General features: G+C 39.9%; 1 protein-coding gene across 2 annotated transcripts; it reads left to right on the forward strand.

Annotated features, from left to right (window-relative positions):
- The first annotated feature begins 1,330 nt into the window (after positions 1-1,330).
- On the forward strand, positions 1,331-21,392 carry LOC132560700 (uncharacterized). 2 transcript variants are annotated; one of them, XR_009554666.1, is made up of 9 exons: positions 1,331-1,891; positions 9,479-9,589; positions 12,417-12,533; positions 14,536-14,780; positions 16,419-16,569; positions 17,122-17,376; positions 17,683-17,848; positions 18,052-20,611; positions 20,727-21,392. XR_009554666.1 is itself a non-coding variant. In XM_060225370.1 (8 exons), exons 3-8 carry the CDS (start codon positions 12,431-12,433, stop codon positions 18,308-18,310), a joined length of 1,179 nt encoding a protein of 392 aa, XP_060081353.1. In that variant the 5' UTR covers positions 1,331-1,891; positions 9,479-9,589; positions 12,417-12,430; the 3' UTR covers positions 18,311-21,392. The 2 variants fall into 2 exon arrangements, 1 of the variants encoding a protein (XP_060081353.1); XM_060225370.1 differs by having other exon boundaries at positions 18,052-21,392.
- The last annotated feature ends 233 nt before the right edge of the window (positions 21,393-21,625 follow it).

The raw sequence follows: 21,625 nt of genomic DNA on the forward strand, positions 1-21,625 counted from the left end.
AACTGATAGCGTTTTTCAAGGATTTAAAAATTGATAAGGTTTTGCATGGGTTCAAAATTGATAGCCAAGTTCAATGATCTTCCAGACACAAAAAAAACATGGGAGTATGTAGCTGTTATTTTCCTTACTGTTTTTGCACATTTGGAGATTGATGTCGCACTACAAATACACGCCGTTAAGTGATGCTCTAAAGCAAATCTTTACCCGTGTCACAGGACTGTTGTACTTCAGATATCACTGTGTTTTAACACAAATAAACGTGTTTTCTATAGGTTTGAACAAGTGTGTCCAGGACAGTACCGGTTCTCGGAGTCCCGTACGTCCTTGTGCCCCCTCTCGCTATATCACTGAGGTTTATAGAATATTAAGATATGATAGAGATCAAAATGATAGCAGAGAAACAATATATTGGAGGCAGGAGGATGTTTGTTTTTTCTAGTGGCAAACCTCCCTTGTTATATGAAGGCGGGGATCGATTATTACAGCCGTTTTAAGTTGACGTATTGTGTTTCAGTTGTAGATTAATCCTATTAACTTTCTTAAATTGTTTTAACAATATGGTATTTGCTTAACCATTTGGTTGCACACGTGCACCTGTCCTCATTCGCGCCTCTCGTAAGTGTCTGTATGCGTAAGTCATCAACACTCGCCACATCCCGACTGACACTAATTGCGGGAGATGACTGGCAGTAATGCCCAGTACCGCCAAGGGATTCTTCTAACTTCATCAACGATCTCAGTCAAAACAATGTAAACAAACAAACAAACAAAACGATACCTCTTCTCCGATCACGTTGATTAACAGCAGACTGGCATCTCTTCGTACATAGAAATGACTCGTCAAAGTTCATTTCTACATGTGATATAAAAAGTTATGTGGTTCTCCAAACGCAGCCTTCACAAAATAAAATGCAACAGTGTACATAGTCGTGACACTGAAGTATGTAGCTTCGGGTTTTTTCTTTTCTTTTTTCTTTTTGGAAGAGGGGAGGAGGGGAGTGGGGAAATATGATAACCGACAACACGGAATGAGATATTATCTTAGTAAGAGCCGATAACTATTAAGCGATAATTAATCTTTGTCAGTCTCAGACACCAATTACGTGACGTAAGAGTACACGATTTCTAGTCATGCTCGTCTCCACCGGACGAAGTACTGGCGCTGATATGTCAAGTGCCATCACTCCGGACTCCCGCGGGATCGCATAGATACCCCACGGCACAGTCGACCCCTACGCACCAATTAGTAAAGAAAGCAGGGGTCGTGCAACCCGACATTTTCAATAGGAAGCGCCGAGTGCCTTTAATTGCCAGTAGGCCTCCACTTAGAATCGTAGCACTGTTACCATGGTGATAGGGGAAGGAATTCCCCCCAAACGCGATGAAAGTTTTCCGCCGCTAGAGGGCAGCATGTGTTGTTGGTGAGTGTGAGTTTGGGATGATACTCTAATGGAGAAGAAACCGGAAAACAACCAGGCTGCGACGATAGAATGAGAACTGCCAAACGTGATTTATTTTACAGAGAAAATGGCCGACCAATTACTCTGTGATTTCGATAATTCCTGGATTGGCACACGAATCATCAGAAGTTTATCTAACAGCAGGGTACCCAAAGTCATTTATAAAAATTCTACATTTTAACATATGTATATAACTGCTGTTTAAATCTTGCATGTCGGCTATAATTTCGTGCTCGTTGGTGCGTCCAGTAGCCCGGCATCCCGAGACTACACCTGTACGTATATACTGAACCCGTCTTATTGTGCTACATCAACCTGCCCTGGCTCCTTGCTACATACACAGTGTGTGTGGGATGGGGAAGTTTAACATCTACATTTTGTATCTACTCTCCAGTGTGTAGTGAATGGAATACCAGTACATTAAAAACAAAGTAAGTATACTATTTAGTACTGTTCTCTAGAAAACTTTTGAAACAGTTATATTACAACTTAATATTAGAATTTATTACACTCCATATACTGACAGTATAAAAATACACGACACAATTGCGTAGATAAAATTCATAAATTTGAGTAGTGTATAGATATGTATCGCACATCATTAGTCAGGAAACTCACGCGAGACTATAAATAGGAGTACACGTGCTTGTGTACTGCCATATACAGTTGCAAAGAACCTACTGATTGTTCATGATGTGTATCTGGTTGCGAACTAATTAATTTCTTAATTGTTTCATCTGATCCTCTCCATGATAATGTCACAATATAAATCACCATCGATAAAATTTGTTACTTAGAAACGGCGATATGTACACGTGTTTTTCCACCAGATAAAGACCAAAACGCATATCGACCAACAGCACGACAAGTGTCACTCTGGACCCTTATATACATGTAGAGTGACCAACAGGACGACATGTGTCACTCTGGGCCCTTATAGACATGTATCACTCTGTGCCCTTATATACATGTAGAGTGACCAACAGGACGACATGTGCCACTCTGGGCCCGAATATACATGTAGAGTGACCAACATGACGACACGTGTCACTCTGGGCCCTTATATAGATGTATAGTGACCAACAGGACGGTATGTGTCACTCTGTTACATGTATAGAGATAAACAAATCAACATGATGACATGTGAAGTATTTATCCAGTAGACATGAACCAACAGATATACAGAACAACAGGGTGACTTGTGAAGTCTGTGTCCAGTAGACATGAACCAACAGATATACAGAACAACAGGGTGACATGTGAAGTCTGTGTCCAGTAGACATGAACCAACAGATATATAGAACAACAGGGTGACATGTGAAGTCTGTGTCTAATAGACATGAACCAACAGATATACAGAACAACGGGGTGACACGTGAAGTCTGTGTCTAATAGACATGAACCAACAGATATACAGAACAACGGGGTGACATGTGAAGTCTGTGTCTAATAGACATGAACCAACAGATATACAGAACAACGGGGTGACACGTGAAGTCTGTGTCTAATAGACATGAACCAACAGATATACAGAACATCAGGGTGACATGTGAAGTCTGTGTCTAATAGACATGAACAAACAGATATACAGAACAACGGGGTGACATGTGAAGTCAGTGTCCAGTAGACATGAACCAACAGATATACAGAACATCAGGGTGACATGTGAAGTCTGTGTCTAATAGACATGAACAAACAGATATACAGAACAACGGGGTGACATGTGAAGTCTGTGTCTAATAGACATGAACAAACAGATATACAGAACATCAGGGTGACATGTGAAGTCTGTGTCTAATAGACATGAACAAACAGATATACAGAACAACGGGGTGACATGTGAAGTCTGTGTCTAATAGACATGAACAAACAGATATACAGAACAACGGGGTGACACGTGAAGTCTGTGTCTAATAGACATGAACCAACAGATATACAGAACATCAGGGTGACATGTGAAGTCTGTGTCTAATAGACATGAACAAACAGATATACAGAACAACGGGGTGACATGTGAAGTCAGTGTCCAGTAGACATGAACCAACAGATATACAGAACAGCAGGGTGACACGTGAAGTCTGTGTCTAATAGACATGAACCAACAGATATACAGAACAACGGGGTGACATGTGAAGTCAGTGTCCAGTAGACATGAACCAACAGATATACAGAACATCAGGGTGACATGTGAAGTCTGTGTCTAATAGACATGAACAAACAGATATACAGAACAACGGGGTGACATGTGAAGTCAGTGTCCAGTAGACATGAACCAACAGATATACAGAACAGCAGGGTGACACGTGAAGTCTGTGTCTAATAGACATGAACCAACAGATATACAGAACAACGGGGTGACATGTGAAGTCTGTGTCTAATAGACATGAACCAACAGATATACAGAACAACAGGGTGACATGTGAAGTCTGTGTCTAATAGACATGAACCAACAGATATACAGAACATCAGGGTGACATGTGAAGTCTGTGTCTAATAGACATGAACCAACAAATATACAGAACAACAGGGTGACATGTGGAGTCTGTGTCTTATAGACATGAACCAACAGATATACAGAACAACGGGGTGACACGTGAAGTCTGTGTCTAATAGACATGAACCAACAGATATATAGAACAACAGGGTGACATGTGAAGTCTGTGTCCAGTAGACATGAACAGACAGATATACAGAACAACAGGGTGACATGTGGAGTCTGTGTCTAATAGACATGAACCAACAGATACACAGGACAGCAGGGTGACATGTGAAGTCTGTGTCCAGTAGACATGAACCAACAGATACACAGGACAGCAGGGTGACATGTGAAGTCTGTGTCCAGTAGACATGAACCAACAGATACACAGGACAGCAGGGTGACATGTGAAGTCTGTGTCTAATAGACATGAACCAACAGATATACAGAACAACAGGGTGACATGTGAAGTCTGTGTCCAGTAGACATGAACCAACAGATACACAGGACAGCAGGGTGACATGTGAAGTCTGTGTCCAGTAGACATGAACCAACAGATATACAGAACAACGGGGTGACATGTGAAGTCTGTGTCTAATAGACATGAACCAACAGATATACAGAACGTCAGGGTGACATGTCTTAGTCTTTGCCCCAGTAGACATGAACCAGCTGTGTTACCAACACAAATCTACTTGCGAATGTATATTCACACAATGGTCGATACATTCATAGATGTTGATCTTTTGTCCAGCTAATACAGTTGTCGCCGTCACATTGTGTAACAGTTCTGTAACGCCATGTCGGGGTACGTGAGATGTCCTTCGTTGTTTCTGGGCTTGTTACCAGTAGTGAACGGAGGAATTGGATAAATTACAATTAGATTTCTATATGAGATTGGAAACGGCTGAGACTGAGAATTGTTTTAAATGAAACCAAAATCCCGCGATCTAAAAATTAATCTGGTCACCGAGCCAAAGCTTTTGGAAAGAATTATCAATTAATAATTATATTCTTCTTTAACGCTTATCTCAACATCGTATTGAACTAAGTAATATCAGACATACCCAAGTGATATATCTGGCCTCAACTTCGTCATATCAGACATATACACGTGATATCTCTGGCCTCAACTTCGTAATATCAGATACGTACACGTGCTTTATCTGGCTCCAACTTCGTAATATCAGACACATCCACGTCCTATATCTGGCCTCAACTTCGTAATATCAGACATACGCAAGTGATACCTCTGGCCTTAACTTTGTAATATCAGACATATACAAGTGATATCTCTGGCCTCAACTTCGTAATATCAGATACGTACACGTGCTATCTCTAGCCACAACTTCGTAATATCAGACATATCCACGTGCTTTATCTGGCCCCAACTTCGTAATATCAGACACATCCACGTCCTATATCTGGCCTCAACTTCGTAATATCAGACATACGCAAGTGATACCTCTGGCCTTAACTTTGTAATATCAGACATATCCATGTGATATCTCTGGTCTCAACTTCGTCATATCAGACATATACACGTGATATCTCTGGCCTCAACTTCGTAATATCAGATATGTCCACGTGCTATCTCTAGCCACAACTTCGTAATATCAGACATATCCACGTGCTTTATCTGGCCCCAACTTCGTAATATCAGACACATCCACGTGCTATATCTGGCCTCAACTTCGTAATATTAGACATACGCAAGTGATACCTCTGGCCTTAACTTTGTAATATCAGACATATCCATGTGATATCTCTGGTCTCAACTTCGTCATATCAGACATATACACGTGATATCTCTGGCCTCAACTTCGTAATATCAGATATGTCCACGTGCTATCTCTAGCCACAACTTCGTAATATCAGACATATCCACGTGCTTTATCTGGCCCCAACTTCGTAATATCAGACACATCCACGTGCTATATCTGGCCTCAACTTCGTAATATTAGACATACGCAAGTGATACCTCTGGCCTTAACTTTGTAATATCAGACATATACAAGTGATATCTCTGGCCTCAACTTCGTAATATCAGACATATACACGTGATATCTCTGGTCTCAACTTCGTAATATCAGACATATCCACGTGTATCTCTGGCCTCAACTTCGTAATATCAGACATATCCACGTGATATCTCTGGCCTCAACTTCGTAATATCAGACATATCCACGTGTATCTCTGGCCTCAACTTCGTAATATCAGACATATCCACGTGATATCTCTAGTCTCAACTTCGTAATATCAGACATATCCACGTGATATCTCTAGTCTCAACTTCGTAATATCAGACATATCCACATGATATCTCTGGCCTCACCTTTGATTCGTCTGTGAACCTAACGACAAGTCAAAATAAGGTTACCGGCGATATGCAGTTGCCAATATAGATTATTTTGGGGTGAAACCCAGGTTAGGTAGTGATATGGAGTAATGTGTAAAAATTGGTTTGTTGGGGAAGTGGGTTATGTTGTAGTTGGGTGGTAAGTTGGGGTGATTGTTTAAGGTGGTCATTTAGGGGTAGGGGTAGAGGTTGGGGAAATGTCTGGTCGACAGGCTAGATAAGAGGCCTGTGTTGATAGGGGGAGGGAAAGCTTCGTTCAGGTAGACACATTCAAACAGAGGCCAGCGTAATGAGTAACAGTAATGACGATATAAACACTAATCATCTCCGGGCTAACTAGATTACTGAGAATGTGCTCCAATTACCTGCAGTCTTTGAACCCCAACCTGGGAAGTGAGACAACTGGGATCAGTTTCCAATTGATGGTTAGATACTCGCCCATTACACAGGAATGTCGACATCTGTTTTACTTCGGAATTATTTTACAAACAATGATGTTTACATAATGTTTGCACGCCGGTAAAACACGTGAGCGTCAGTTGAGATATACTTACTCGCCTGTCAGCAGTAACAGATCACATGTCACAACAATCGTAGTGGTCGGTTTTGTTTCCTGATGATATTATTTCATTGTGGGTAAAGAAACAGGCGACAAACAGGTCTAAACATTACACAACTTTGTTAGATTATCTTGCTTAGGCGCCAATATAATACGGAAAGAATATAATCTTGCAATCATAATCCGGTGTCAGTATAATACGGAACGAACATGGTGTTGTTTCGGTGACAGTATATAATATGGAACGAACATGGTGTTGCTCCGGTGTCAGTATAATACGGAACGAATATGGTGTTGTCCCGGTGTCAGTATAATACGGAACGAACATGGTGTTGTTCTGGTGTCAGTAAATAATACGGAACGAACATGGTGTTGTTCCGGTGTCAGTATAATACGGAACGAACATGGTGTTGTCCCGGTGTCAGTGTCATACGGAACGAATATGGTGTTGTTCCGGTGTCAGTATATAATACGGAACGAACATTGTGTTGTTCCAGTGTCAGTATATAATACGGAACAAACATGGTGTTGATCCGGTGTCAGTATAATACGGAACAAACATGGTGTTGTTCCAGTGTCAGTATATAATACGGAACGAACATGGTGTTGTTCCGGTGTCCGTATAATACGGAACGAACATGGTGTTGTCCCAGTGTCAGTATAATACGGAACGAGCATGGTGTTGTCCCGGTGTCAGTATAATACGGAACGAGCATGGTGTTGTCCCGGTGTCAGTATATAATACGGAACGAATATGGTGTTGTTCCAGTGTCAGTATATAATACGGAACAAACATGGTGTTGTTCCGGTGTCAGTATAATACGGAACAAACATGGTGTTGTTCCAGTGTCAGTATATAATACGGAACGAACATGGTGTTGTTCCGGTGTCAGTATAATACGGGACGAACATGGTGTTGTCCCAGTGTCAGTATAATACGGAACGAGCATGGTGTTGTCCCGGTGTCAGTATAATACGGAACGAGCATGGTGTTGTCCCGGTGTCAGTATATAATACGGAACGAATATGGTGTTGTTCCAGTGTCAGTATATAATACGGAACAAACATGGTGTTGTTCCGGTGTCAGTGTCATACGGAACAAACATGGTGTTGTTCCAGTGTCAGTATATAATACGGAACGAACATGGTGTTGTTCCGGTGTCAGTATAATACGGAACGAACATGGTGTTGTCCAAGTGTCAGTATAATACGGAACGAGCATGGTGTTGTCCCGGTGTCAGTATAATACGGAACGAGCATGGTGTTGTCCCGGTGTCAGTATAATACGGAACGAACATGGTGTTGTCCCGGTGTCAGTTTAGTACGGAATGAACATGGTGTTGTACCGGTGTCAGTATAATACGGAACGAACATGGTGTTGTCCCGGTGTCAGTATAATACGGAACGAGCATGATTTTCCCGATGTCAATATGATACAGAACTAACACGATGTTGCCCTCTTGTCAATATAATACGGAACGAAAATGATATTTGCCCTAGTGTCATTATAATATAGAACGAACATAATATCGCCCCGCAGTCATTATGCATTTGTCATATGGAAGAGCATGAGTTTTTGCCCAAGTGTCATTATAATATGAAAAGAACATGCTTTTTGCCCTAGTGTCATTATGATACGGAAAGAACATGACATTTGCCCTAGTGTCTTTATAATATGAAAAGAACATGCTTTTTGCCCTAGTGTCACAATACTAGGGAACGAATATGATATGGCACTGGTATCTATATAAACCCCCTGTGATCTGTAACAATTCTTGCCCTCGTTTGACCTAATGTTAAGTGATATATGATTACATTAATGACAGCCCTCCTAATTGATACAGAAGGCGTCAGTTAACACTAGCGAACTCCGTCGCACGAGCGCCCCAATAAAGGAGGTGAAGTGCTGAGGTTTAATTGCCCGGGTATCAATTACCTACATTCGCGTGTGTGCGGTGTGTCAGACTCTAAGTCAGTATTAAAATTGACGGCGTGCACATGTATGTTTAAATCTACCGACTAACGTACACATGCACTCATCTGCCATCAGCACAGTGAGATAGATGTTTAATTCTACGTCAGACACACCCTCTACGCGAAGCAGGTCCAGTAGAGTAGTGCATGTATATCTCAACGTTAACCTATTATCAGTTGGCTCAGTGTGTACCCGATAAAGTAGAATTTCTGGGTGCAGTAAAGTAACCCAGTGTTCCGATAACGATGTTAAAATGTGGTCTAATTTGATTGAGAGGTGCAGAACACAAACATCAAAGGGAAGACAGTCCAGACTTTATTATGCACCATTTGGTATACTCAAACAATTTACGGAAAGTTAATGAAACAATAATAGCATTAATTAGTCTAGGTATCTAGTTGAAATATTGGTGTCTACACCAAACAGTCATTGGCATCACCAATCTAATACCTTTTCTTACCTGTACGTTTTTTACCTGCAAATTAAACTTTCTTGTTAAGTCGTTTTTATCCTTTTTTTGTAACAAAGCGAAAAGTTTACTCGTAGGTCAGCTTCTATGAATGCATACGAAGCCTCGCCCAAGGTGCCTCTTAATTATTAGGCGTTGGGTGGCTTGTTTAAGTAACATGTACATCTTATATTACGGCAGATGCAAGTATGATGATCTCCATGACAGAGTAACGTCATACAGCCGACAGAGTATAGACGACACTGGATTGAACACGTCATACTGTCATGTTGCCGGCTATGATACATCAAGGTAAGAAAATAGTGCGGTGAAATTTGACTAAACACGAGAGGGTTACGTAATATATCACGTGATAGTAAACGAGCATTGATGACTTTATGTGCCATGTCCAATGGCAGAAACAGACAAACGAGCTCATAAATATCTTATGTAGCAGAAAATACAGGTCTGCAGTTATCGTTAAAACAGACTTGTAGTGAAAACCTTGGTATACTCTGCTCAATCTCATTGAACCACATAAAATATTTTTTAAAAAAGATGAATAAAAAATGGAACCGTTTACTTTATTTAAGATATGTTTTTTAACAGTTAAAATTCCCGAAGTATACTGTAAAGTCATTCATTTTCATGGGGGGTTTATTTTCATTGAATTCGCTGGAACTCTAAATCCAAGAATTTATCTTTTCAAGAAACGCTGACATGGATTATAATACCAGCGGATTTTGTTATCAAGATTTATCCACGAAATCAAGTGTCAGGGAAAATGTATGTTTTTTGAAAACAGAAAATTTCAATCCCATGAAATTATACGATTTTACGGTAGCTTTAAAAGTACATGTGAATCAGTCTCTCAGAACAGTCTCAATTTACTGTCCTGTTAATGACGATCATGGAAAAGAAATTACACGCGAGTTAATGCCGATTAATTTGTTCAAAGTTAAACTAAACAGCTTCACGCTGTGTGATATGTTAGAATAACTAATAGAATGATATTTGTCCAGGGTTCCACCATTGAATTGTAGAAATTGGTTCATTTATTGTTATCATAATCGTTAATTGATTTACATGTTAAAGGTTTCGATGTTTCCTAAAGGTAAATTAATTGTGTTATGACGTAGCATAACACAATGTAATGACGTCACAGAAATCTGATATCGCAGAGGTAAGGATTACCAGTATAAAACCAAATTTGTTATACGGTATAATACTGTGGGGATTTCATGTAATGCTTATATGAAAAAGTGTGTGGTTTCTGATTCGACTATAATAGTAATAATGCCACCCAGACCATGAACTCTGTCGAAGTGGTGCAATGACACTGTTCAATATAGTTTCTACGGCTACCAAGATGTTTATTGTTATAAAGCTTAATATTGATACAAATGTGGAAGGCCTGCATGGCCAGTCATCATAATAAGATTTTATATGGTAACCATAACCATCTCCATATTCCTAACAACACTAACCACAGTTGTCTTCCCTAACATCACTAACCACAGTTGTCGTTCCTAACATCACTAACCACAGTTGTCGTTCCTAACATCACTAACCACAGTTGTCGTTCTTTACACCACTAACCACGGTTGTCGTTCCTTACATCACAAACCATAGTTGTCTTTCCTAACATCACTAACCACAGTTGTCATTCCTAACATCACTAACCACAGTTGTCGTTCCTTACATCACTAACCACAGTTGTCGTTCCTAACATCACTAACCACAGTTGTCGTTCTTTACATCACTAACCACGGTTGTCGTTCCTTACATCACAAACCACAGTTGTCTTTCCTAACATCACTAACCACAGTTGTCATTCCTAACATCACTAACCACAGTTGTCGTTCCTATCATCACTAACCACAATTATTCCTTACATCACTAACCACAGTTGTCATTCCTTACATCACTAAGCAAAGTTGTCGTTCCTAACCTCACTAACCACAGTTGTCGTTCCTTACATCACTAACCACTGTTGTCATATCTAATATCAGTAAGCACACTTGTCATTCCTAACATCACTAATCACAGTTGTCTTTCCTTTCATCACTGACCACAGTTGTCGTTCCTTACATCACTAACCACAGTTGTCATTCCTTACATCACTAAGCAAAGTTGTCGTTCCTAACCTCACTAACCACAGTTGTCGTTCCCTACATCACTAACCACAGCTGTCGTTCCTTACATCACTAACCACGTTTGTCATTTCTAACAACACTAACCACAGTTGTCATTCCTTACATCACTAAGCACAGTTGTCGTTCCCTACATCACTAACCACAGTTGTCGTTCCTTACATCACTAACCACAGTTGTCGTTCCCTACATCACTAACCACAGTTGTCGTTCCTTACATCACTAACCACGTTTGTCATTTCTAACAACACTAACCACAGTTGTCTTTCCTTACATCACTAACCACAGTTGTCGTTCCTAACCTCACTAACCACAGTTGTCGTTCCCTACATCACTAACCACAGTTGTCGTTCCTTACATCACTAACCACGTTTGTCATTTCTAACAACACTAACCACAGTTGTCTTTCCTTACATCACTAACCACAGTTGTCGTTCCTAACCTCACTAACCACAGTTGTCGTTCCTTACATCACTAACCACTGTTGTCATATCTAATATCAGTAAGCACACTTGTCATTCCTAACATCACTAATCACAGTTGTCTTTCCTTTCATCACTGACCACAGTTGTCGTTCCTTACATCACTAACCACGTTTGTCATTTCTAACAACACTAACCACAGTTGTCTTTCCTTACATCACTAACCACAGTTGTCTTTCCTTACATCACTAACCACAGTTGTTCCTTACATCACTAACCTCAGTTATGTTTCCTTACATCACTAACCACAGTTGTCGTTCCTTACATCACTAACCACAGTTATGTTTCCTTACATCACTAACCACAGTTGTCTTTCCTTACACTTTCTACACTACATAGAACTGCCGTTCGTTACATTCACAACACTACCGAGAATTGTTAGTCATTACACTTACTTTAATATCAAGAGTTGTCGATCGTTAAACTCGCTATCAAAAGTTGTTGTTCAATAAGTGTTTCACCACTATTGCTGCTTATTTCTATCTTCTTTTATTTTAATTTCAGATATATGAGTGAATATGACAACACCAACCAAGGGATTGCTGCTGCAATGGCCGATGATAGTTGTCTCCCTTCTTTGTTGGAGCATCCCTCCAGTTACAGACGGTCTACAACAAATGTGTATGTACTGACTTTACGACAACTATCAAGATATTTAATGACGGCGAGTTCTGTTACTCGATATGTGTGTACAATGTAACGAACGCGCAGGCATAACTACACGTGCACGAGTTGTAATTCCGCTAGTAATGAGGCAGAGATTAGGTTTACATTAAGTCCTGACCTCGGTCGGGTCGTACATCGCTCTCTACTGACTCTGATTGTCCTGTAAAAGCCTTCCCTACCCAGCTACATACTTTCTTTACCTTTATTACTGATGATAAATTCACCATTTTTCTCTATATTCTCCCTTGGTAGTAGCTGAGATGGTAAAACATATTTGGGACTATGACATTTTTTGGGACTATGACATATTTGGGACTAGGACATTTTGGGACCAGGACATTTTGGGACAATGACATTTTTGGGACAATGACATTTTTGGGACTATGACATATTTGGGACTATGACATTTTTGGGACTAGGACATATTTGGGACTAGGACATTTTGGGATTAGGACATATTTGGGACTATGACATTTTTTGGGACTATGACATATTTGGGACTAGGACATATTTGGGACTAGGACATTTTGGGATTAGGACATATTTGGGTCTATGACATTTTTTGGGACTATGACATATTTGGGACTAGGACATTTTGGGATTAGGACATTTTTGGGACTATGATATATTCGGGAGGTGGCAGATTTTAATAGGCAAAACACTTAGACTTAATTGCTTTGGATGACACGCGACTGACCTTCCGTATGTTATTCAGAAAGGTCGTCACCACCTATTACAAGATACCTCGTCTCTAAGTGATTGGCTGATAATACGGCAAATAAACAATCACATTGGATACACAAATTTTATGGTGTTTGTGAGTTTAAAAGAAGACGGGAACCGGATAGTCTGTGACACCTATAACGTCTACCACAACAGAAGGGTGCTATTTAATACCAAGATTATTTTTGTAACAATTTGGTTTTTATTTAGATTTATTGTTTTTCTCTTTGAAGTAAACAAACACACATGGCTACAAAACAGGTGAAATGAAATTTGGAATGGCTTTCTTATTGTAGTAGAAACAGATCACTCAGACTCTCTTTGTTATATAATGGCTGAGTCTTCACTCTTGACAGTTATTTTCCTAAAGTCACAAATTCAAGCCGAAGTTTTTTTGATAACTTATCTGAGCAAAAAGAAGACAGTATACCTCAACCACTCGTAGTGTATCGCACGTGTATTTATCAATGTTCTATTTTAATACGTTTTAATGCATCACGAAAATAATGCAGATCAGTGAATCTTATGTATTTAAAGTAATGGCACAGCCCATTAGGCAAAGGGAAGCCCGTGTGGTCTTGACTCATACCAAGCTTACTACATGTTCTACAAACTACATTAGATTTTCTTCTCCTCTAGAAAATCTACATGGAAATGAACATTGGAATTTTTACTGGCACGATTGTGTCTCTGTATATCTAACTACAAATTACTACAGGTACTGTGGGATAGCTTTGAATTAACCATAATTATCTTATAAACTATCACTGTAATTCCTACCATGTGTGATAGACGATGACAAGGGAGGTAACTTATACTATCATATTATAGAAGTTAATTAGGGAGACCCTGTACAATGTATATTTCTGACGTCACGTGACTCTCATTATAAACCATGTGACATCACACTGTCGCTAAACCAAGTCGTGTGTTGTATCGCACATTACCAGTGTATTATTGTTTGTAACTAAAATTGATTCTAGTTTATCATGATTAAATGCCTATCTATAAGACTGTTCTGACTTCCATCCACATTTAAAGTTATTTGATAACTATATGGCGAAGATCATCATCAGATATTTACGAGTAAGGAAGAAAGTCGCGAAGGAACAATGATAGATGAGTAATTATGATAAAGAGAACAAAACATATGTTTGTATTTCAATCATTTGTTATCGCTTTTTGTATTTCCTACCTTTGTTAAATATATACACATTTAAATCGTTTGTTACAGTGAATACCAACTCGTCCCGGTCTTGTAACCAGCCTCATTATTACGAATTTGACAGTATTTACAATGTCAGCTCTAATACAGCTGTGACCGGAAGTAAGTGCGAGGTGACTTTCACCAAGTCCACGTGGAGCGACACCATGCGGGAACAGCGTTGCAGTCTTTGTGTAAAGATCAATACGTTCACGATCCACAGCTGCCACTTCAAAATGATCTACCATGACGGTCTGGCCGACGTCAAACCCAAGGTGGGTGAATTTACGGTTTGCTTAAGAAAGCTAAACCAGATGTAATTAAACAGAAGGCGAATTAGCAATGGTTTCTGTGACTTTTTGAGGACACCAGAACAAAGGTTGGTTATTTGGCCGACGTCACACTAAACGAAATATTTCTTGTTAACTCCATTAGCAAACTTCAAACTAAGACTGAGTATACTTGACTATTGATCTGATCAAACTGAGATTGGACTTTTTTCGCTTTCCTTCCACTGAATGTCTTGGCTTCTCGCTTGGCCAGCGTCACACTTTGAATGTCTTGACTTCTCGCTTGGCCTACGTCACACTTTGAATGCCTTGACTTCTCGCTTGGCCTACGTCACACTTTGAATGTCTTGACTTCTCGCTTGGCCTACGTCACACTTTGAATGCCTTGACTTCTCGCTTGGCCTACGTCACACTTTGAATGTCTTGACTTCTCGCTTGGCCTACGTCTCACTTTGAATGTCTTGACTTCTCGCTTGGCCTACGTCTCACTTTGAATGTATTGGCTTCTCGCTTGGTTGACGTCACACTTTGAATGTCTTGACTTCTCGCTATGCTGGCGTCTCACTTTGAATGTCTTGACTTTTCGCTTGGTTGACGTCACACTTTGAATGTCTTGACTTCTCGCTTGGTTGACGTCAAACTTTGAATGTCTTGACTTCTCGCTTGGTTGACGTCACACTTTGAATGTCTTGACTTCTCGCTTGGTTGACGTCACACTTTGAATGTCTTGGCTTCTCGCTTGGCCTACGTCTCACTTTGAATGTCTTGACTTCTCGCTTGGTTGACGTCACACTTTGAATGTCTTAGCTTTCTGCTTGGCCTACGTCAAACTAAGAATGAAACCATTAGTGATAGAGAACTTGACTCACCTGAAGCTGAACGTGAGAGTGTATATCTTACCGGTTCTGATTTACAGTGCGCCATTCAATAAAAGTGAGCAATATCAAATGAGATTGGGAAAAGGTTCGAGATTATGATACTACTCCAATAGAACGTCTTAGTCCGCCTGGTAGTATTGGCGGATCTACCTCTTATTTCCGAAACTACATTTATCTGAAGCAATTTCCGTCCTGATGTTTCGGATTGGAACTAAACACGTGCTTGAAATTGTCTAAAACAACATACGATGTGAATGATTAACTTACATGATATCACATGCACCCTCGCGTTTTGAAATCTAGATCATTGAAAAAGCATGATCGCTTCAGTAAGTACAAAATACGAATCAAAAATGAACACGAAGATGTAGAGGCGTCTTTGGTTCTGTGTTGTAGTAACTCCGAGTTTTGAAAAAGTCCTCCATTCAAAACCAAATATGTCGGTTTAATGAGAGTAAATAGTTGATAACTGTTATCAACACCGATCCTGACTTTGTAGGTATGGAACTGAGTGGTAGAAATGTGTGAACAAAGTGTATTTATCACCAGTTTCAAGTTCTACATATACTAACATCTAATTTGATGTATTTTGTCTCTGCAACGAGAAAAACCAGCTGTAGAAGTTGAAGGTCACACGGCGCAGGTCAAAACTAACTCGTCATGTTGAACCTCTACCATTAATGAAGTAAGTTTCATTCCTAAGGGCCAGTACTTACAATAACACGAAGCATCATTTTTGTTGCAGACGTTCGACTGCCACACATTCCCGCCATTGTTGTGGTGTTCTAGTAACAATGACCTTAAACTTGTGTTCAAGGAGCTAAAGAAGTACAAGGGAGATAAGTACTCGATCGATCTCCAGGTGAAACCCTACTGCTCCCAAAACAACACTGCAGGTGAGTAATGAACAGTGGAAAAAGTACCCAAACTACTAAATACAATCACGTGATCGTACATGTGTACATCACTGCACTGTCCTTCATCGCGCGATTATGAAATTTAATGAAGATTGGGCCCAGAAGTCTGGACAATATCGTTAGGTTAACAAGAATCCTTATTAGGGAGTGAGGTCGACATCTAAAATGCATAACATTCAACAATCAATAAGGCCCACCGAACACCTTCTCTCTTCTCTCAAGTCAGTCTAAGGATACAAGGTATCAGCATCTAATATATGAGAACCGGGAATAGCCTCCTAAAATTATTGAATATCTAGACATGGCACGTTTCCTTCCTATGAGGGAGGAGCAGGTCACCATCTAACGTTACCAAACCGCGGACTTTCGTCATCGGCTAGCATTACCAAAATACCTCGCTGAGTCTTATTGTCGGGGAAGCATGTTTATTGTCCTCTGTCGTGAAGAAATCCTAAATTAATCATAATTAATTAATCATACAATCTCTATCTTCTGTTATCAATCTCAGAATAACTTTTCACTTGTCTCCAGGTAAGGGGAAACCGACGCCTTCCCCGCCCGGTAAGACGTATGAGGAAAAAGTTCGAGAAGAGGAGAAACGTAGGAGAGACACGGTTATCATCGCCGGCTCCCTCATCTCCACGGTGTCAATCATGTTTGTACTGTGCTACCTCACCTACTCCTGCTGGAAACGTAGGAACCCACGCTCCAGCTCTTCATCCCCACCCCCGGGCACCTCCAGTAGGGGGTCAAGCTCTACCCGGTCAAATCATAAGAAACCCCCAGGTAAGATAGCACCTGTCCCTCCGTACCGCATCCATGGGTCTGTACATTATATCAGAACAAAATGTGAGGTAATACATATCACAACCACTGAAGCCAAAAAAGAAACAAACCGTTTTTACTAGTTGAAATAAATGCCATGTCCATCTTTCAAAACCCATGTCTTTTTTCCACTCTTAACTTCTATAGTGACCAAACTGTCATCTTCGACATCGTTGATTGATGATTTTAAATAAGCAGACATTGAGAAAACTGCTACGCAAGGGAAACAACTCTAAGAATGATCAAATCTCGTTTTTCCTCTTGCAGGAGTTATAGCCAATACGAGGATTCCTATGGACCGTTACCATAGTGATGGTCAACCTCGGGAGGGTCAGACTCAACCCTGGTACACCATGCATCCCATGACCTTACCGTCGTCAGAGCTACATAGTCAGGGGTACACACCCTCGCATGACCAATGGCTGGACTCCCGGTTAGTTATTCAACATAAAGTCTAACAAAAACAATACATAAATGGTGAAATTTCCAGCTGGATCTACAACAACAACAACTAATAAACACACATAATTGGTTAACGATGAAAAAATCGTATCGTAATTATGTATGTGAAGTTTTTATAATTATAATTCTTTTTATGCCTGCTGGTTTTAGCGTTTGCTTTATATTTTTTTATAGATACACAAAGTTACCAGAACTAAATCCGAAGCCGACGGAAATGAAGGGGTATACGTATGTACCCTCACAGTCTCATCGTCTTTCACCGACAAAGGAAGTAGTATTCCGCGAGGACATGCCACATACACTAAGACCGGATATGCACTCATATGATGCAGATGTTGAATTACCAAATATGGCGGGCCCTTCGCCTCTTCCTCCCCCACTTCCCCCGAGGCCAAATCTCCAGCAATACCAATCAAAACAGTATTTCATATAATGATGGCGAGTTATCTCCCTTTTTTTAAAATAGCCGGTATTGCACAAGGCCGTTGAGGTCGGAATTATATGTGGGTTATGATTCTGTTTGTGATATGATGTCGTGAAATAGCGACCGAGAACTATGGACAGGAAAGGATCAGATCATTAATTCATTATCAATTGAAATGTCATCTGACTGTCCTCCACGCCGGACCGGAAGTGGTACACTGGGCCACCTAAATAGGCACAAGTTTGTCATGATCCAGCAATAAATGTAAAAAAACTGTACATATTGTGAGTGAATGATGAGATGAAAGGGATTATTTATTGTAAATGCCGTGTGTTGAGTTCTACATTTATTTATAATCACAGATTTATACGGCTATTAGACGATTTCTTAAAGCCCAATATACGTAAAAATCACTACAAAAAACAAACTTTATCTTATTTTCCCCGTAATATATGTAACAAAACAAATACTTTCCTTTAATTAAAGAAAATAAAAATGACTGTTTTCAATTTAGATAAAAATTGAAAAAATCGGAAAACATACATTACCGCTCGCAGCGATGACATTGCGCATGCGCATATTCCGCGTGTGTAAACATGGCAGACACAGAACAGACGTTCACCAGCCGCTTCCTTTTTTTCAATCATACATCAGGCCAGTTCTGAATTTTTACGTTATAATTGTGCGTCGTAATGTTTCTAAACTAATTATTCCTTCTAATAATTTCCCAAAAACTGAATGTTTATCACAGGAATACCTCAAGTCTACGACAAGACTTCGCAAACAATGTTTGTAAACAAAATCTTACCGTAGACATATCTGCATGTGCTTCCTCTTTAAGAAGAAACATCAACTCTCGCGAGATCAGGTCATGAACTTTCCGACGTGGTTCGGCAACAATCGTAATTTCGATGGCGGCGTGTTTAAAATGGAGGTGTGTTTACAAATAGCGAGTTTCAACTGCTCATATATCAATACTTTATGCACAAAGTAATGGTAACTATTGTTTAAATAACTTAATTCTAACTACATCTTACAGAATATCTCAATAATTATTTGTGATTCTACACTAAATTTTTGGTGAATGTTACGTATATTGGGGCTTAAACGGTCTGCAAATCCACTTCTAGTCATATATATTTAGGTTTCCGCGATCCTTGATTTCATCTATCTGTTGTAAAAACATTTTTTATTTAATACTATTTATTAGAAATCCGTTTTGTTTCTAAGATTACATATATGATTTATATGATACAAATTCCACGCATCATTTTCCCGTCGGTTTTTGTTAGATTGTGTCTTTACAGTGTATACCTATATGGTAGATTAATCCCTCATTATATTCCAACGTGTCAATGTGCTATTGGTACATGTATAAATATAGAAGAATAAAAAATGATCGATATTGTAAAATAACATTTTTTCATATGTGCGGTGGAAAAACGAAGATATTAAGTGCCATTGAAGTTTGTGCTTATCTACAACACAGATTGTCAAAATGTAAATTGTTTGCCTCTTGCAAACTGTAGCATTCACTGTTATGACTCGTAGGAAGAATCGTTTTAAATCTTTGTATCTATTTGTTATCTATTTAAAATGTTGACGAGACCGATTATCATATGGCATTGTCCGTCCGTCCGTTTACTTACTGGCATTTACAGATCGCCTTCTGATTTCTACCTAATTATTATCATCTCTTTAAGCTGGGAAGGATTTATAATGAGGATACGTAACATTTATTTTCAGAATATTACTGATGGGACTTTTTCACCATTTACCCTTTTTTCCCTCTGTTTTTCTCCGATCTCTTTGCCATTTTGTGTGCCTTTAAGAATATTCTGATACATTTTAAAGGTTCTTGTCGTTTGTTTAATGTCTAAATGTCAGACAAACGTGATTTTCGTTTGTAATGTAGCCATTTGATTCTATTTTTGAAAGAGTTACTGCCCTTTGTGTCTTATATGATTTGGCCGGCTTGATAATCATGGAACTTGAATGAACTTTCTAATGAAGCCATATATTTGGTGACTTCTCTTGTTTGGTTTCCTAGTTTTGTGGATTTTGATATAAAAAAAACATGAAAGTACAAGTGCACTTAGGTTTGGTTAAAAAAAGTATTCTAATGGAATTTCTCGTGATCATAAATAAGAAGATGCAGAATCCGTTATCATCGCGTCCTCTGTTTAAGCAGCTGCATATGATCCTACTAACACATATACAGATCGCTGGGATTGTGTTCAGTACTCCGCCCCCGTATGTACGTGTACGGATCCGTCCTGTAGGTAAACATTCAGTGCTCCGCCCCTGTAGGTAAACATTCAGTGCTCCGCCCACTGTAGGTAAACACTCGGTACTCCGCCCACTGTAGGTAAACATTCAGTACTCCGCCTCTGTAGGTAAACACTCGGTACTCCGCCCACTGTAGGTAAACATTCAGTGCTCCGCCCCTAAAGGTAAACATTCAGTGCTCCGCCCCTGTAGGTAAACATTCAGTGCTCCGCCCTATAGGCAAACATTCAGTACTCCGCCCGTGTAGGTAAACATTCAGTACTCCGCCCCTGTACATAAATATTCAGTGCTCCGCCCACTGTAGGTAAACATTCAGTACTCCGCCCACTGTAGGTAAACATTCAGTGCTCCGCCCCTGTAGGTAAACATTCAGTACTCCGCCCCTGTAGGTAAACATTCAGTACTCCGCCCCTGTAGGTAAACATTCAGTACTCCGCCCACTGTAGGTAAACATTCAGTGCTCCGCCCCTGTAGGTAAACATTCAGTGCTCCGCCCCTGTAGGTAAACATTCAGTACTCCGCCCCTATAGGTAAACATTCAGTGCTCCGCCCCTGTAGGTAAACATTCAGTGCTCCGCCCCTGTAGGTAAACATTCAGTTATTCGAATCACTAGATTTTGATTACATGCCACACCCTTTTTGGCTTGAACGATATGCCCGCCCATATCTGTCTTCCCCCTCCCTCCCTTGCGAGAGGTGATGCTTCTGACCGGTCTCCTAACGGAAATACACGTGTCAAGCAAAATAATACAAACGTGTACATATATTTATTACGTACATATGACATCTGCATGTATATTTACCGGGCATATGTCATCATTTAACAAGATTTGTCATCAACATTCATCAGATACATGCAATGAACGTTTTTCAATACTTGTAATCATCATTGACAGGGCTTACAAATCAATATGTACGTGTACCGGCCATAGTTTGTGCTGTTCGAGTATCGGAAACTTGTCAAACTTTTGTTACCTGACAGCTTTTTGTCCGCTACACAGCGCTCATTGAAAATAAGACTGGATTACCTGCCTT

The sequence above is a fragment of the Ylistrum balloti genome, unplaced genomic scaffold, assembly GCF_031769215.1.
Source record: "Ylistrum balloti isolate Yb309-2 unplaced genomic scaffold, AGI_CSIRO_Ybal_v1 Utg371104, whole genome shotgun sequence".
In the NCBI taxonomy this organism is placed as follows: Eukaryota; Metazoa; Mollusca; class Bivalvia; order Pectinida; family Pectinidae; genus Ylistrum; species Ylistrum balloti.

Excerpts from the sequence above, each read along its gene's own strand:
- LOC132560700 (XM_060225370.1), top strand. The coding sequence starts at position 12,431 with ATGACAACACCAACCAAGGGATTGCTGCTGCAATGGCCGATGATAGTT. Across the intron at positions 16,570-17,121 it reads CTCCCAAAACAACACTGCAG|GTAAGGGGAAACCGACGCCT; the intron begins GTGAGTAATGAA and ends ACTTGTCTCCAG. Across the intron at positions 17,377-17,682 it reads AAATCATAAGAAACCCCCAG|GAGTTATAGCCAATACGAGG; the intron begins GTAAGATAGCAC and ends TTCCTCTTGCAG.